The sequence below is a fragment of the Somniosus microcephalus genome, chromosome 23 (assembly GCF_052327205.1).
Source record: "Somniosus microcephalus isolate GS21.2 chromosome 23, FLI_Smic_1.0, whole genome shotgun sequence".
In the NCBI taxonomy this organism is placed as follows: Eukaryota; Metazoa; Chordata; class Chondrichthyes; order Squaliformes; family Somniosidae; genus Somniosus; species Somniosus microcephalus.
Window position 1 is genome coordinate 28,756,531 of NC_141009.1, and position 19,582 is coordinate 28,776,112.

General features: G+C 41.9%; 1 protein-coding gene across 5 annotated transcripts in view; it reads left to right on the forward strand.

Annotated features, from left to right (window-relative positions):
* Nucleotides 1-19,582, forward strand: part of dennd1a (DENN/MADD domain containing 1A) — a 517,876-nt gene that overhangs the window by 224,935 nt on the left and 273,359 nt on the right. For all 5 annotated transcript variants that reach the window (XM_085965678.1, XM_085965676.1, XM_085965677.1 and 2 more), the window contains 2 exons: nt 2,181-2,234; nt 14,094-14,204. In XM_085965678.1, the coding sequence (XP_085821804.1) occupies nt 2,181-2,234; nt 14,094-14,204 (165 nt within the window). The remainder of the gene's footprint in view (nt 1-2,180; nt 2,235-14,093; nt 14,205-19,582) is intronic.

Consider the following 19,582-nt stretch of genomic DNA (forward strand, 5'->3'; position numbering starts at 1 on the left):
GATTTTAATCGGAGGGGGCTCGGAATGGCACATAGGTACATATCTGCTCCCACATGGAGATGAGAGAATTTCTACAGCTATCAAATCATTAGAGCCTCGAGTCTGGATCCAGGTCTCTGGGCTTTTGTGTAATTTAACCAGGTTATTTACTTGCTTTCTAGTGATGATAAAATTTACTGCCCTGCATAATTCCTATCCCAGTACAAATGATGTGATTTCACAGTTTATATGCAGTTGCTGCTGATCTGTAATTGAAAATGATTTTTCATGTGAGAGAAATACCATTATTTTCATAATTACTTGGTAATTTTTATTGAATCACATCAGTCACATAGTAATTGTAATATGAGAAATAATTGTAGACTTCCAACTGCATCTTGAGATCTGCCTTGTACCACAAGAATCTGACATTCTGTTATACTTGTAACGATTTTGTCTTTCTGCTGCTTTTAGACAATTAGTCACCTGTGACATGTCCCCTTTACAGACCAGTGACGTGTATCTAAACAACTTAATCGTCTCCTCAAATTCTTGCCCAGTGATAACCGCAAGCAGCTGATGCTGAGCAGTCCTTCTCTAATGTTAATCGACAGGTAGCAGTTGTTTGTCCTTGCCAGGTCATTGGCTGGCTGTGGAGAAGACCCAGCTCTACCAAGCAGAGCTTTCGTAGGAACAGCATGCCTGTGTGACCTAAAGGGCAGGTTGTCTCGGAGGCACTGTGGTCTGATGGGATAGTTCAGCTCATTTCAGGCATTTCATACTCATGGTTCAAAAGAATGCTTCTAGTCTGCCCTCTGCTTAAACATTTCATGGGCAATGGAGCAGGAAAGGATATCAAAGAACAGCTTATGGATGGCTTTGTTTCCTTTAGCTGTTCAGTTGCTGTGGGAGCATTTGAACTGAGCAGTTCAGTTGATGCAGCTAGACAGTTGAAATGGAAAGGGATGAAAAAATGGTTCAAAATTTTTGAAATATTGTTGTCTGCAGGAGACTGGGATCAAATCCAAGTCGGGAGGAGATTCTGAGCGAAGGTATTTTGAACAGCTGTCGAGAGTGCTAAAATGAGAACGAACTGTCTCAATTCAGTTCCCAGTGGCACAAAAACTAGCATCACAATTCCAAATTCATGGGTGAGGAAGCTAGTGCGAGATTAGAAAAGAGACACAGAAAACGGGTAAAAGTGACACAACTCCACATGGAAACAATTCCATCACAATTTGTCAGAGCAGCAAAGTTTTTCTGAAGTAATGATAAGACAGTAACTTATTTTTTTTCTCTGTCATATTTCAAATCTTCATTTTCATTACCTTTTTCTTCCCCTTCCTTCTTACTTGCTTCCCTGAACCCTCTAATTTTGAAGGTGCTGATTCATGCTTGGGGATATGGCAGCTGGCTTTTTGATTTCCTTATCTAATGAGTCATTTTTCCTCTGTGAGCCTGGAAAGTGAATGTGAATGGTTTACGTGACACTGTGGGTATCACAGCTGAACCTGATCCTGTCCTCGCCCGACATTCATAGATGTGCACTTCCCACAAGTGTACCTGGCTAGGATCAAGAGCAGTAACGTTGATTGATGGGTTTCGCTCTGCAGCTTGACGATGCTGAGACCAGTTATAACAAACCTACCATCAGCCCCTGATGAGGGATTGAACCTGAAATCTTGTTTTTCAGATGTAACAGCGGTTTCAAAAAGCTATGAATTCTATTTAATGATTGAAAAGGTGCACAGATGAAAACGCTATTCTGCATTTGTACAATTTTAATGAAATAATAGCTATTTGGCTAGAACTGAGGAAGTGTGGCAGATGCATTATACCATGCTATATTTTTGTATATTATATATAAATATAGGTCACGGAACTTTAAAAATACCGCCTACTGTTCCACACACAGTCACTTTTATTACATTGCAGTGACTGGGGCTCCTCTCATACTCCTTGCAACCAAAATGCAGTAAATCATGGTGCTAGTATAATTTATATTTTAATTTTAGCTCCATAGCTTGGCATCAATACAAACAGATTAAATTTACAAATTTAAATTGATTGTTATAAGTAACCAAAGCCTTATTTCTGTATTATGGCTGATAGCACAATACAGAATTATACTTTCAGTTTTGTGCATTTTCTGTAAACCGCATTTTATGAAAACAATTCTAAATATCCTTTTCTTTTGGCAGCATTCGTACTTTACTACACCCGATAGCCGAGAGCTTCCTAGCATACCTGAAAATGTAAGTATATATCTCTGGTGATCAGCTTTTCAGTAGACTAGACTTAATTACGCAATAGTATACTCTGTAAATTTTGAGACTCCACACAGATTTATTCTCAGTGCTGTGTTTCATGTACCAAGTGCTCTAAGAAGGGAATTGGGATATTGCAGCTGACAGTTTTTGATGGCTGCACTGTATCTTCAGTTCATCAATCAGATCCCTTTGTGTGTAAAGATAGGTGAATATCCTTAACCCTTGACTGTTTAATTTTATTATCTTCCTATTCTATAACTTTGTAGCATTTACTGTATATCTACACTAAGTGTGCCAGTAAGAAAAAGTTTACTAACTATTGTAATGGGTCGTACATTAAGAACAACAGAAACATGTTTTTTTACAAAGAGATTATTTCATAAAATGCTGTAATCTTGTTATTTATTTTTATGTTTATATTTTCCTCTGGTACCCTTGGGGGTAAAGTGATAAGAATATTTGTTCCTAATAGGTCCTCATGCTTTGAGAACTAAGGACTAATATTTTTGCATAATTTGATCTATCTGAAGTATTAAAGTAACCAGCTGACTTGGAATAGATTGGGTCAGAAAAAGTTTATTATTTTTATAAATGGATTTGCTTTTATGAACATTTATATTTAGTGTGATTTTGCATTTATGAATACCTTCCAGCAAACTAAGTGACTGACTTAAAAGCACTTCATTGGTTGTGAAGTGCTTTGGGACATGATAATGCACTGTATAAAACATGCTATCTTTCCTTCTGTCTTTCCCTTCTTCTTCTTTCCTCTCCCCCCTCTTGTGTTCTCCCTCCTCCCGTCACCCTCTCCCTCCTCCCCTCGCCCCCTTCCCTCCTCCTCCCCTCGCCCCCTTCCCTCCTCCTCCCCTCGCCCCCTTCCCTCCTCCTCCCCTCGCCCCCTTCCCTCCTCCTCCCCTCGCCCCCTTCCCTCCTCCTCCCCTCGCCCCCTTCCCTCCTCCTCCCCTCGCCCCCTTCCCTCCTCCTCCCCTCGCCCCCTTCCCTCCTCCTCCCCTCGCCCCCTTCCCTCCTCCTCCCCTCGCCCCCTTCCCTCCTCCTCCCCTCGCCCCCTTCCCTCCTCCTCCCCTCGCCCCCTTCCCTCCTCCTCCCCTCGCCCCCTTCCCTCCTCCTCCCCTCGCCCCCTTCCCTCCTCCTCCCCTCGCCCCCTTCCCTCCTCCTCCCCTCGCCCCCTTCCCCCCTCCTCCTCCCCTCGCCCCCTTCCCCCCTCCTCCTCCCCTCGCCCCCTTCCCCCCTCCTCCTCCCCTCGCCCCCTTCCCCCCTCCTCCTCCCCTCGCCCCCTTCCCCCCTCCTCCTCCCCTCGCCCCCTTCCCCCCTCCTCCTCCCCTCGCCCCCTTCCCCCCTCCTCCTCCCCTCGCCCCCTTCCCCCCTCCTCCTCCCCTCGCCCCCTTCCCCCCTCCTCCTCCCCTCCTCTCATCCCCACGTCGCCCCCCCCCCCTCCTCCCGTCACCACCCCCCTCTCCTCCAGTCGCCCCCTCTCCCGTTTTTGCCCCCTGCTCCTTCCGGTACATTCTCTCTCTCTCCTCACTTATTAATCTCTCTCAGAGCCATTTTTTGTCCTACAGAATATTAAATGAAAGTGAAAACAGAAAATGCTGGAAATACTCAGCAGGTCAGGCAGCATCTGTAGAGAGAGAAACAGAGTTAACGTTTCAGTTCGATGACCCTTCGTCAGAACTAGAAAAAGTTAGAGATGTAACAGATTTTTAAGCAAGTGTAGGGGCTGGGAAAGTGAGGAGGGGGAGGAAAGAGCAAAAGGGAAGGTCTGTGATAGGGTGGAAGGCAGGAGAGATTAAGAGACAAAAGGGATGATGGTGCAAGGCAAAAGGAGATGGTACTGGGACAAGTTAAGAAACAAAAGATGACTCTAGGTGAGGTGTAAATGGCAATGGCAGAATCATCAACAGCTGCCATGTGAGAATTTTTTTTTTTTAAATGGCTGAGGTTATGGCCTGAAATTGCTGAACTCGATGTTGAGTCCAGAAGGCTGTAAAGTGCCTAATCGAAAGATGAGGTGCTGTTCCTCGCGCTTACGTTGAGCTTCATTGGAACAGTGTAACAGGTCGAGGACGGAGAGATCAGAGTGGGAGTGGAGCGGAGAATTAAAGTGACAGGCTTACGGATTAAACGGAGGTGTTCCGCAAAACGGTCACCCAATCTACGTTTGGTCTAATTTTTTTAAAATTCGTATATGGGATGTAGGCGTCGCTGGTAAGGCCAGCGTTTGTTGCCCATCCCTAATGCCTTTGAGAAGGTGGTGCTGCGCCGTCGTCTTGAACTGCTGCAGTCAGTGTGGTGAAGGTACTCCCACAGTACTGTTGAGGGAGTTCCAGCGACGATGAAGGATCGGCGATATACTTCTAAAGTCAGGATGGTGTGTGACTTGGAGGGGAACTTGGAGGTGGTGCTGTTCCCATGCACCTGCTACCCTTACCCTTCTATAATTAAATCAAAGTATCCTGGTGCCAAGTAAATCAGCTTCCTATTACTGGCTTCCCAGGAGTAGAGAGTCCTTTCATTTCATTGTGGATTTTAATGAGTACTATATGCAGACATACACATTGCTACTCAGAACTTCAGCTTTTTTTTTTTTTTATAAAGAGAGTCAACAACATTTGAAGTATTAATATGAAAATGATAGGGCAGTGGCTAATGCACAGTATGCGTTCTCAAACTGTCAGCTATCATTAGATTGAAAGATAAGGATAGTGTGGAGGGAGTACTTTTCAGTATAAAGAGTTGCCCAGTTTGGGAAAACTCAGTACTGGCTGAGTATACAGCAGTAGCCATCGGATCCTGACTATTCCCAGCTCAGGCAACTCTAGATTGGTAGCCTGGCTGGATCCAAATAATCAATTTGCAGCTTTTTGCTGCACACCTGCTCCTTGATGTGCCAGTCACAGTGTTGGAGCAGTTCTCTGGCCAAGAGCCTGTAAATGGTGAGTTTCCACAGGGAAAGAGTGTCTGTAGAAATCAGCACCTTAAATTAAAATACCATTGAAAGTGCTTCTCCCAGGTTACCATCCTCTTAACCATTAAAGCACCTTATTTTGATGTTTATCTTTACAATTACTCTGTGGGATGCTTAATTGTTCATCAATCATTAAGCACAAAAATTGTAGAAAAGCACACCCGAAAGTGAATTAATGTAATAATGAAAACCTTTTGCCCAGCCACTCAAGTTGTTAATAAAAGACAACAAAACAGTGATGGAAAACACCATAGTGTATGTTAGTCAATACATCTATGGTTTAATTATATTAAGATGTGTCTACTCTCCTGCATAATTTAACTTTCTCTTATAATGTAATATTACACATGTATTCCAAAAAATTGGAGCATAAACAAAGTAGATATTTATAAATTCTTCAAATTAATTCTCAATTTTTAAGGAGAATTGCTTCATTGTGAACTTGGCTAGGAATCCAGGAGACATGTGGACACACAAAACAATCTGCCAGTAATTTAAAATCCATATGTACTTATGTGTCGATGATAAGATTGTGTAATATAGATCCCACACGTTGAAAGTGCTTTGCAGTATTGAAGTACGGCTCTGTAGTCCAATAATATCTAGATGACAAAAAACTATTACGTGTGTTCGTGTAACGCAGGAATTAAACATATGGCAAGTAGTATTCACCATTTCAATGGGATGATGATGTACATAATGCCCAATATTGATTTTCTTATACAGAAGTACAAGGGTCTTCTTAGAAGATGAGTGAGGAGAAAAGGGGCCACATTAATATTTTTTAATTAAATCTATTTACTTGATTTTTTTTGCAGACTCATCCAAAAAGACACAATCTCTAGTAAATATCTCTTTAAATAAAAATTAAAAACATGTGTTTCTAAAATGGAAATAAATGCTCAGAATGAGTTCTGCGTGTTACTTATAATTTATTTTCAATCAAAAATTTACTGCTTAAAATAAGAAAATAACTTCCATTACTATTGAGGAATATGATGGTATAATTATACATTACAGTTTTATTTTTCTGTCAAATGTAAAATGCCCCAAGTTGTTTGGATTATGTTTCTCCATTAGGCTGCTTTAGCATGTTTCTGTTTTTTGCATACCGATGTGCTTTCAAAAAAAACCATGTACATTAATAGGGAAAGAAAAGTTACAATATTTGTTTGCTAAAGTTAGTGTGTGAAAGAGTAGATAGTACCAGAGTTGGCTGAAGCTGCTTTTTACGGTCTCCACAGCAATATTTTATTTTCCGCTTGTCTTGCTGGTGCTTCAGGAATTTCAGAATTTGTTTATGGTGCGTCATATACAAGCTACTTTTTCTGTATCTTTGTCTGAGACTGAAAAAAATCTGAGATGCTTCAGCCATGTTGATGATTTGTTCTTCACTTCTGAATTCATGTGGAACGAAGTTGGAGCTGTACTTCACAGAATCACAGAAACCCCACAGTGCAGATAGAGGCCATTTCGGCCCATCGAGCCTGCACCGACACATATCCCACCCGATCCCCGTAACCCCTACACCAACACATATCCCACCCTATCCCCGTAACCCCGTACTTGTAGGTAATGTTTCCTGATCACTGTCTATGCAGATTTCCGTTCCCTCCACATGAGGGCCATTGGCACTATTGGAACAAACCACTGATTTACTGTTTGCGGCCCACAATCCTTTCTTGATCTGTCGTGTTAAGCTTAACTACTGGAAATCAGGAATAGCGTCCCTGCTGCTTTTTTTGCCCCCATCAAAAATTGTGGCTTAACTGGAGGCAGTGCAAGATACACCAACCACAAATGTGTTTAGCATTGCTAAGGATCGGGGGCTTTTAAACTTAAAAGGGGGAAATTGTGGGCCTAATTATAAACAACTCTGGGAATTCAACTGCAGGTCCAATAGAAATAAACACAAGTATTTAAACTCAAACTTTTTAAAAATAGATGCTGTAACCTGCTCTGATGAGTACGCTGTATTTTTAAAATCTTGACTCTGACTTCCACAAGGCATGTGAAATACAGATATAGACTGGTTGTAATGCTCATTTGCCTTGTGAGGTAGAAATGTTAGTTGTAGCTGGGGTTAATGTGGATGACTTTAGGCTTTTATGAGTATGAGAGAATGCTTTTTCTTTCTGTCTCTTGTTTCTCCAGGCAATGCTGATTGGTGAGGGCAGCTACCATGTCAGAGGAATAACATCTATTATTTTAAAGTGACCATTGAGATCCTTGGTAAAAATATGCAATCTGATTGTGTGCTTAGTGAAAACATGTTTGGGGACAATTTTGAGCATAGACTGTGGCAGCATCATATCCTATATACAGTTGGATTGACCTGCCTCTGTATTTAATTTGAGTGCCCCATTAAACATTGGAATACTGTGCAACTTGCATAGGGAATATTTTGACACCTATGACCTAATAGAGACATTTTAAATTAAATCAGAAACTTTAAAAGCAAAGTTTGTATAGTTTCTCACAGTCACCTAAACCCAAAATTTAGGTTTATAACTTTGAGGTTTTTTTTTTAAGTTTAATGTATACATAAGTACATAAGAAGGAGCAGGAATAGGCCACTTGGCCCCTCGAGCCTGCTCCGCCATTCAATAAGATCATGGCTGATCTTGGGCTCAAAGCCAGTTCTCTGCCCGCTCCCCATAACTCTTCAGTCCCTTATCTTGCAAAAATCTGTCTATATCCACCTTAAATGTATTTAATGACCCAGCCTCCACGGCTTTTTGGGGCAGAGAATTCCACAGATTTGCGACCCTCATCTCAGTTCTAAAAGGGCGACCCTTTATTCTAAAACTGTGCCCCCGCATTCTAAATTTCCCCACGAGGAGAAACATCCTCTCTGCATCTACCTTGTCGAGCCCCCTCAGTATCTTATATGTTTCAATAAGATCACCTCTCATTCTTCTGAATTTCAATGAGTATAGGCCCAACCTGCTCAACCTTTCTTCATAAGTCAACTCCCTTATCTCAGGAATCAACCGAGTGAATCGTATCTGAACTGCCTCCAATGCAAGTATATCCTTCCTTAAATAAGGAGACCAAAACTGTATGCAGTACTCCAGGTGTGGTCTCACCAATACCCTATACAGTTGTAGCAGGACTTCCCTGCTTTTATACTCCAACCCCCTTGCAATAAAGGCCAACATTCCATTTGCCTTTTTGATTACTTGCTGTACCTGCATGCTAACTTTGTGTTTCATGCACAAGGACCCCCAGGTCCCTCTGAACTGTAGCATTTTGTAATCTCTCTCCATTTAAATAATTTGCTTTTTTATTTTTCCTGACAAAGTGGATAACCTCGCACTTTCCTACATTATACTCCATCTGCCAAATGTTTACCCACTCATTAGCCTATCTATATCCCTTTGCAGATTTTTTGAGTCCTCTGCACAACTTGCTTTCCCACCCATCTTTGTATCATCTGCAAAATTGGCTACATTACACTCAGTCCCTTCATCCAAGTCATTAATGTAGATTGTAAATAGTTGAGGCTCCAGCACCAATCCCTGTGGCACCCCACTAGTTACAGTTTGCCAACCGGAAAATGACCCATTTATCCCGACTCTGCTTTCTGTTAGTTAGCCAATTCTCTATCCATGCTGATATATTTCCCCCAACTCCGTGAGCTCTTCTCTTATGCAGTAACCTTTTATGTAGCACCTTATTGAATGCCTTCTGGAAATCCAAATACACCACATCCACTGGTTCACCTTTGTCCACCCTGCTCGTTACCTCCTCAAAGAACTGCAGCAAGTTTGTTAAACATGATTTCCCTTTCATAAAACCATGCTGACTCTCCTTGACTGCATTATGATTTTCCAAATGCCTTGCTACTGCTTGCTTAATGAAGGACTCCAGCATTTTCTCAACAACCGATGTTCGGCTAACTGGTCTATAGTTTCCTGCTTTCTGTCTCCCTCCTTTCTTAAATAGGGGTGTTACATTTGCGGTTTTCCAATCTGCTGGGACCTCTCCAGGGTCCAGGGAATTTTGGTATATTGCAACCAATGCATCCACTATCTCTGCAGCCACTTCTTTCAAGACCCTGGGATGCAGGCCATCTGGTCGAGGGGACTTGTCATCTTTTAGTCCCATTGTTTTACCAAGTACTATTTCCTTAGTGATGGCGATTTGTCTTTAGTTCCCCCCTCCCTGTGGCCCCTTGATTATCCATTATTGGGATGTTGTTAGTGTCTTCTACCGTGAAGACAGATACAAAATATTTGTTCAGAGTCTCTGCTATTTCTCCGTCCCCTATTATTAATTCCCCATTCTCATCCTCTAAGGGACCAACATTTACTTTAGCTACTCTCTTCCTTTTCATATACCTGTAGAAGCTCTTACTTTCTGTTTTAATATTTCTTGCCAGTTTACTCTTATAATTCATCTCTTTTTAGTCATCCTTTGCTGGTTTTTAAAAATTTCCCAATCCTCTGACCTCCCACCAATCTTGGCAACATTGTATGCCTTTGTTTTCAATTTGATACCATCCTTTACTTCCTTAGTTAGCCACGGATAGTGCTCCCTTCTCTTAAAATTTTTCTTTCTCACTAGAATATATTTTTGTTGACTGTACAATGTTTATGGTTTTTCATTTTTTTAAACTATATTTCTGGTCGTGATTACTGACAGGATCCATGGTATTCTTGATCTGCAACAATGTTGGCAAAAGACTATTCATGCCTTGTGAAAGTGACAAAAGGATGTTAATGATTTTTAATCTACTGTTGATTGCCAGATTTACTGTGGTCATAATACTATAATATACTCTGAGGCAGTCTTTTCCAAAATCTATTATTCAATGTGGGAATTTGAACAGCATGTTTGGTAGGTAAGGCTTTGATAGTAAAGACATTTATATGTATCATAAGGAATGTGTTATGGATTTCTGTCCTGGGAATTTGTAACTAGAAAACGCAGCAGTATCAACAATTTTAAAAGCAGTAGCAAGTTTTACTGGCACAAACATCCATTGGATACACTACTGTTTCAGAGCTTGGCACCAGCATTTTTAATAAGATTCCCGAATGACTTCATGTCAGCCTTCAATCAAACTTTTGGAGGTGCTCGTTCATCTGGTTTTGACTCTGTACAGTGACATCTTTGTGGAAATAAGTGACACTGACACAGTAAGGAGGAAGCTGATTTGTATAAGAGACAGCTGGAAAATTCCACTAGCCATGGGTGAGTTTCTTTCCAGGAGCTGAAAAACAAAACTTGCAATGCTGGTTGTCCCACTATTTTGAATTCCTCATAATGTTTCTTCCTCTCAAAGATAGAGACCACATGTTCCACTGTCTCAGCTACTTCCTCCCCACACGTGGACTCTTTCCCCTGCACCCTACCCACCATATCACTCTTCTGTATCATTGTCTCCCCCCCCCCCCCCCCCACCCAGTCCTTCTATACACTTGACCCATTCTGAACCCGACTCAGTATCATAGAACTACACCTCTTGACCCAGTGCACGCTGACATTGTTAATGGTTCCCTCTCCTTAGGCTTTGTCCTTCACCCTTCAATACTGTTGCCATCACCCCTCAACCCCAGAAAAAATACCTCTGATTCCCCCCCCCCCCCTCCTCTACAACTATTGCCCTATCTACAACCTTCCCTTCCTCTCTAAAGACATTGAACGTCATCGCCATCTAGTTGGAGCCCATCTCTATCATCACTCACTATTCAAATCCTTTCGATCTGTATTCATCCTGCCCACAGTACAGAGACTGCTCTGACCAAAGTCACCAATGTAAGCACAACCGCAGAGTGCTATTCCTCCTCATCCTCCCTGATCTCTCTGTGGTGTTCAACCCAGGCAACCACTCCATCCTCCTTCACTGTCTCACCTCCGCCACTGCCATAGCTTGGTTCTACTCCTACTTGTCCCAACAAAGGCAGTAGATCTCCTGTAATAACTTCTCCATGAGTCCGTACATGGTCACCTTGAGTGTGCTCCAGACCTGCATTTTTAGTCCCCTTCTCTTCATTTTATATGCTTCCCCTCAGTAACATCAATCATAAGTATCAGGCCAGCTTTTAGATGTATGCTGACGACACCTAGTTCTACTTCTCTGCCAATACCCTCAACTGCTGGACCACACTGCACTGTGAGATTGCTTAACCAACCTCAAAACCTGGATGAGCAGAAACTTCATTCAGCTAAACATCGGCAAGACCAAAGACATCCTGTACAGCTTCTGCCCAAAACTCTGCATCTTAACTCTCTGACCCTATCCCTGGCATCTCGCTCAGATTGAGCCTGACAGTGTGCAACCTCAATGTTTTGTTTGACCCCGAGTTGAGATTCAAACCCCACCTCCTAGTCACTATTAGCACTACCTATTTCCCCCTCTGCATTGTATGCCTTTGCCCCATCTCGCCCTCGATACCAGTGAAACACTTTTGTTACCTCCCAGACTCGATGACTGTAATGCTCTCTTTGTTGGCTTCCTAAGTTCGGCCCTTCACAAGTTGCAACTTATTCGATATCTTGTTGCCCAAGTCTTATCCCACACTAAGTCCTGCTGCTCTATCACTTCCGTTATTGATAACCTTCATTGGTTCCCTGCGCCCCCGCCCCCCCCCCCCCCCCACCCCCCACAATGCATTCATTGTAAAGTCATTGACCTCATCCATAAGGCCCTCCACAACCTCCCCCTTCTTCTGCAATCTGCAAAGGTCACTCCATTATTTAAAAAGAGAAAGCAGAAAACTACAATCCTATCAGCGTATCTTCAGTTGTGTAGAAGTTACTGGAATCTAGCAACAGGGATATGTCTGTATGGACTTCTAAAAGTAATTTGATCAGATTCCGCACAAGAGATTATTCGCAAAAATGCGAGCGCACGGAATTGGAAGAAATCTTGTGACCTGGGTTGGTAATTGGTTGTGTGGTAGGAGACAGAAAGTGGGGGTAAAAGATTTGTTCTCTGGGCAGGATTGGACAAGTGGCGTTCTCCAGGGATCTCTACTGGGGCCTCAGCTTATCACCATTTATTTCAATGACGTAGATGAAGGAATAAAGAGTTGTATAATCCAAGTTTGCAGATGACACCAACTTAGGAGGCAGAGTAAGTTGTGTGGGTGGGACCAGGAAGTTGAGTGAAAAGTTACTTTGCGTGACTATTTTTCCTTTTTAAAAAGTATCGACTAGTCAAGAGATAAAAGAAGAGACTAAAGAAATCAAATACTTTTTTGACAATGAAGGTCCACATTCGTTTCTATTAGCAGAGTACTTAGAATTAACAAATGATCTCCTTAACTTGGATTTGAGAAATCTCTGAATTTTTTTTTGTTAAAGAGCAGCTTTATTTTAGAGTAGCTCTACCATCTCCTGTCTCCAAGTACACAATTCTATTCAATTTGAAAGAATCCAATATTTACCTGATGTATAATTAGTAGTAAAATCTAACCAGGAAAGTATTCTCTGATCACCTTCCTTTATCCATTAAATACTGCACAATACTGTGACTTGTATGTCTGTCAGAGTGTAATGTGTTTCTACAGGGGTTCTCTGATTCAAACGAGACAATGGATATTGAATTTTGAAATATTGAATATAGTATATAAATGTGGTTGTATGGATATGGGCACTTGTAAGACTTCCAAAGTACTTCGCAGATATATCCATGGTGAAAGAATGGCTTTTCTTCCTAATGGTACTGGAGGGATACTTAAACTAGTGACTTAATGAAATTCATCACAGCCAGGACCCAAGACCACTCCCTGGCACTCGTTGCAATCTCCCTTCCTGGCAGGGCAGATACCTGTTTGCTTCCTTCACTTTCACTGTCCTGTTGTGTTCATGAAAATCAGGAGGCAGATCAGGGTGATTCTTTTGAATGAATGAATGACTTACATTTATATAGCGCCTTTCACGACCACCGGATGTCTTAAAGCGCTTTATAGCCAATGAAGTACTTTTGGAGTGTAGTCACTGTTGTAATGAGGGAAAATTTCAGTGTATTGTCTGTGGAATCACACTTTTTGGACCTATCCCTTCTCACCATCCCAGACAAGATGGTTATTTGCCGGATGTGGGAGGAGGTGTGATATAAACCACCCTGATGGCTAATGAAAGGAACAGGCTGAGGGTTGCCATTTCCTAGTTCTAAATTACATCATGTCATAATATCCGCAAATCAGAAGATTCACTCTTTGGTACTACTTTCAAAGAACACACTTTTTAAATCATGTAACCGTTAGAAATTAGGTTATTTATATTTGTAAACGACAAGTAATAATAGAAAACCATTGAGCAACTTTTTTATTCATAAAAATGTATGGTAAGTTTTATATTTTGTTTCAGAAATAGATGTTACACTTTTTGAAAAATGATAAATTGTCTTTTGTCTTAGCTGCAATACAAAATAATCTATGCAGATTAACATAGTTTAAGATCGTGGACTGACAGATGGGGGGCATTCTCAGGAAATCACAGGAACCCCACAATGCAGATAGAGGCCATTTCGGCCCATCGAGCCTGCACCGACACATATCCCACCCTATCCCCGTAACCCCACGTATTTAATCCCCCTAACACTAAGGATCAATTTATCATAGCCAATCAACCTAACCCGCACATCTTTGGACTGTGGGAGGAAACCGGAGCACTCATTCTACAGTGTGATCTGCAGTAGTAAACACATTTTCTGATTTGTCGTTCAGTCATTCAGCAATATTGACGAGGGAAGAAACTTGTAACAGTATAAACATATTGACAATAACCTTTGTCTTAACAATGTTTTTCTTTCCATACTATCAGTAATTTGTTCCATAAGGAAGCAGGGATAGGCACTGGTCTGCCTCTCTCCTTTAAATTCTGAAAATGTTTTTCTCTTTCAGAGAAACCTGACAGAGTATTTTGTAGCTGTAGATGTCAACAACATGCTTCATCTTTATGCCAGTATGCTGTATGAACGTCGAGTCCTCATCTCCTGCAGCAAGCTAAGCACTGTAAGTAGTACTGACAGCAGCATCGCATAAACATATCAAACCTTTCTAGCATTGACTGTCAAAGGGACTTGTCTAATACAGCATGTAGATATATATTATCTGAATTTTATTTATAAAAGATGTACACTGAGATTAATACTAATAGAGGGATGAGGTGAGCTAACTCCCCATTACCTGCCTATAATATGCCAAATATCTCAAGCTGATCCTCTGCTAACAGCACCCAGTGTGCAGCAGTAACTGACCTCGCCCAAGTCACATCTGCCAAGAGATGGCTCCAGCCCAGTGTATAATGCTACAATGTTACTCACTTGCAAATAACCATTTTTATGCCTGTTTGTATGTATGTATAAGTGGCATATCTGCATGTATTAAAAGGTGTATATAAAAAGGAAATAAAAGGAATATATAGAAGCCTTCCCAGTAAGTTCATTTCTAGCATGCATTATGCCAAACCTTTCAAGGTTACCTTGAAGGAGTGGGCGATAACCTCCCTGCAGCTCCTGGCCAGTGTTGTGTAATTTGCTGTTCAATGGGTGCACATGAGCAAAGCATGTTACCTCTGTTGTGATTTCTACTCCCCCCCGTCCCCCATGGGAAGTATCTGGCCTCTGCTTCGTATCTCCCCAGATGGCTTAAGCCAAGGTTACTCATGCCTCATATACAAATCAAAGGCACAAGCCCACTTACTTTCTGACTTGTTTCTGACTTTTGCCAGGTCATCAGACCACCTTAATTAGTGAAATATCTGCAAAAGGTTGATATTTTATCCTTTGTTTTCTTGTTCTATGCATTAACCAATGTTTATTTCAAGATCTTAGCAGTGTTGGGTCTGTTTGGAACATTGTTACGTTAGTACTTTAATCTATTCTAAATATTAATGATTGGTTACATATTCCTGTTTTCAACCTGCCTTACTGACATTCAAAACAGTAATTGTAATCCAAATGTAACTCCTCAGAACTGCCTTAGTATCAATCAATGAATCCTGCTAGAGAATGGACCAGTTTACTGACTGAAAGAAGACAATTTCCTGTTACCATTAAAGTTCCCTAGAGAGAGAGTCTGACAAAATAATAGTGCCTTCCGTGTAAGAAGAATTTGAGAAGACTTGGTACTCGCAGTGTCATAGCTGCACCAACCTAAAGTTTTGAAATGCCTTGATATATTGTTGATTTTTTTTTTAACGCAGGGGTTTGGGAAACCGTATTCCCAATAGTCCTGAAGACAACAGCTGCAAAATAAAACCACCCACTCAGATCTCTGTATACAAAAGATTTTGTTTCTTTGGAGTCACCTCCAGCTGCTGCTCGGATCACGAGTTTAAATGTTTGTGCCATGATAAAGGTGCAAGAAAATCTCTCTCGACGGCTCAGTTGTTTGTGCCACTGAGCCGTTCAGACCAAAAGGCCCCAAGTTTGATGAGTATGCTGCGCTGAATTAGTTGATCACAGCCAGGGTTGGCAATTAGCACCAGTGCGCTTGGGCTAAAGTCATGGGTGAAACACCTTGGAGATTTAAAAAAATATTTGAATGTGCTATATAAATGGAAGATGTGGTTGAGAAAAATCATTTCAGGTTCCTGTTCCTAATTGATATGTACATAACGCCCTGTGAGAAAAGGGGTCGGGACAAGATTGAGTACAGTTATGATCAATGTTACCTGTCATTTTATTTTGGTGCGCGGGCCCTTTTAACGGGCTGCGCGGCCCATTCAATTTCTCGCACATGCGCGGTTATTTCAGTTGTAAAGCCGTTGAGCGGCCTGCGCGGGAGCTCCAGACTGCCGCGCAGCTTAACCCGGAACATTGGTTCTGATGCCTGCCCAGCGGATTAGCCTGCCAGCACTCGCTATCAAGGTACCAAAGAGTGACCAGCAATCACAGAATTGTACCCAGGCAAGGAGTCAGCAGCTTCAGGAAAAGAAAAAAAGTGGCAGGAAAAAAATAGATGCAAGGAATGTAATTCTTTATGGAATGTGCATCACATTCCATGTTTATAAAGTAAACTTGCAGTAATTTGTTAGGTGTACAATTACAGCTTTATTACTTCAATTTTTTTGGGGGTTGGTTTGTTCATTTTTAACCCATTATCCCCTCGTATTGATAGAATCAGGACAAATGTTTTTCTGGCACTTTTCATCTGTTAGGAAGTCCTTGAACACTGTTCTGCCACCTCGATGACATAAAGGACTCTTATCAACTATGTTTACTTCATCTTCATCTGACAGTGCTCAGGCTCCGTACTACTTAGGCTTCCATCAAGTACCAGAATGATGAAAGCTCTGGAAGATCGAAAAGCACTATCACCCTCGAAGATGGTTTCACATCAATGAAATTATGGCCACATTGCACTCGCACTTCAGATACACATGCTGAAAAATTGTTTCCCTTGCACTAATCAATAGGTTTGTGATGTACTGCTCAACACAGTGACAGCATTTTCCCCATTGATAGGCTTTTGCAGTTGTTAAAACATAATGGATTTTTTTCCTTTAAATAACTACATAACAGCACAAAACAGATGTGATACTTGTCATATAGCTGAAACCATCCAGAAATAAAAGCTTACCATGTTATGGCAAAATGGTGTTATTTTATTACATTTGATACCATTTCACAATGTGAATATATCCACGTAGGTACCAAAGTTAACTGTATACTGTCTTTCCTATATAAGCAATACAAGCTCAAGCAATTTGCTTCTATAAAGATGGTAATGTAGTTTTTATACAATAATGTTGAATGTAACCACACTACACTAACTGGGTTGTATCACCAATGGGTACCTAGTGGTATTAATGAGTCAAAATCTAAAGGATATGCAATGGGGAATCAGTGATTAACGCAACATGAACCACTGGCATAGCTTGTAAGTGGTGTAGGCACAGATGAGCTATAGTGGCTGTCATCAGTTTAATTCATGTCCAAGATGGCTATTCTGTGTTTGCAACATAGAGCATGAATTTTGTTTTTGTGTGTGTATGCACATTTTAATATTTTTGCCTGCACTTGAATGACCATTCAGAATGTGCATCTACATTACCGTTTTGAAGCTGAAGCGTGAGTAGAGGTTGTGTAGGTTTCACAAACCTACTCGGGTTATTTTACATTTGTTATTTTGATGAGATTGAAGATTTGCTGTTTGTAGCCTTTTTTTTACACAAAGCCTGTGACGTGTGTGTGTGTAAGCATGGCCCTAAGCTCTGGAATTCCCTCCCTAAACTGCTCTGCCTCTCTCTCCTCCTCTAAGATGCCCCTTAAAACCGACCTCTTCGACCCAGCTTTCGCTCATCTGTCCTGATATCTCCTTTTGTGGCTCAGTGTCAAAATATTTTGTGATGGTGCTCGTGTTCAGCGCCTTGGGACGTTTTACTATGTTAATAGCGCTATTTAAATGCAAGTTGTGTGCGAGACAGCATGGAAACATTTAACTGGTATCTCACCAAGCTTAAATCACTAATCTAAGATTATCACTTGTGTTGTATTGATATCTGCTGAGTATTGCCCAGTTGCAGTGTGTGAACGTATCTCTCTGGCATCATGAAAGTATTATCATTACCAAAAAAAGGTGGAAGGAAAGTTATTAAAAAGATTATATATGTGTTGGAGAACAATTTACACTTTCTGCTCAGTCAAGGACAGACACATTTTGCTGGCTGGAGAATTATTTCAGCATTTACAAATGTGTTTGGTTTTTAAGACAACGAACTGGAGAGCGGTTGAAGGAGAAGTTGCTCAAGTTTGATAGATTGATGAATAAAATGAATAGGGTTAACATGCTGGTCTCGGCAATGTACTCGATATTAAGGATCTTGTAAAAACAATCAGAGAGGAGCTACCAGGGCAGCATGTCATGAAGAAATTGTGTAACAGTTGAAACAGAGGACTGAAGCAAAATCTGTGAAGAGCGTAACAATATGAGCATGATACTTACCTTAAATTCAGTCAGTTGAAAATACTGAACAGATCTTACCTGACATTATGGAGGTTGTCCAGGTAATTTTGATGGATAATGTGAAATGTTCTCAGTGTAGTGCATTTATTTATATATCATAACAATATATCACAATGCAGAATTTACAGAACAAACGGGAAACTGTTCAACCTCCGTCACCTCCAGTCCAGATCCAAGGTCGTCCCATCTTCTGTCATCGAATTACAGTATGCAGACGACGCTTGCGTCTGCGCTCACTCGGAGGTTGAACTCCAAACCATCGTCAACACCTTCACCGAAGTGTACGAGAGCATAGGCCTTACACTAAACATCCATAAGACAAAAGTCCTCTACCAATCTGCCCCCTGATTATCAAAATCCACGACAAGGCCTTGGACAACGTGGACCACTTTCCATACCTCGGGAGGCTACTGTCAACAAGGGCAGACGTCGATGACTAAGTCCAACACCGCCTTCAGTGTGCCAGTGCAGCCTTCGGTCGCCTGAGGAAGAGTGTTTGAAGACCAGGACCTCAAACCCGGCACTAAGTTCATGGTCTACAGAGCAGCAGTGATACCCGCCCTGCTGTATGCCTCAGAGACATGGACCATGTACAGCAGGCACCTCAAAGCCCTGGAGAAGTACCACCAATGCTGCCTCCGCAAGATCCTGCAAATCCATTGGCAGGATAGGCGCACCAACGTCAGTGTTCTCGCTCAGGCCAACATCCCGAGCGTCGAAGCTTTGACCACGCTCGATCAGCTCCAATGGACGGGTCACATCGTCCGCATGCCTGATATGAGACTCCCAAAACAAGCGCTCTACTCGGAGCTCCGACACGGCAAGAGAGCCCCAGGTGGGCAGAGGAAATGCTTCAAGGACACCCTCAAAGCCTCCTTGAAAAAATGCAACATCCCCACCGACACCTGGGAATCCCTGGCCCAAGACCGCACAAAGTGGAGAAGCATCCGGGAAGGTACCGAACACCTTGAGTCACTTCGCTGGGCGCAAGCGGAAGCCGAGCGCAAGGAGCGCACGTCAACCCAAGCACCCCACCCCCCCGCCCCTTCAATCACCGTCTGCCCAACTTGTGACAGAGACTGTAGGTCCCGCATTGGACTCGTCAGTCACCTGAGAACTCATTTTTAATGTGGAAGCAGGTCATCCTCGGTTCTGAGGGACTGTCTAGGAAGAAGATGATAACGATATATCATAATGCAGAGCCTTGAAAAAGGGCACCACAGAATCTGGAAAATAAAGGCTGGGAATACTGAGAAATTCAATGTTCGTGTTCCTTGGGATATGGCAAACAAGTTTCTTTTGTTTGTAAAGAATTGTCTTGCAATACTGGAATAGTCAGAAGTGACCTTGTGTTACACAGCATCCTTTTAGGAATGTTTTACGACAAAGCATGCACAGAAGTGTTCAATAGTATGTGATAC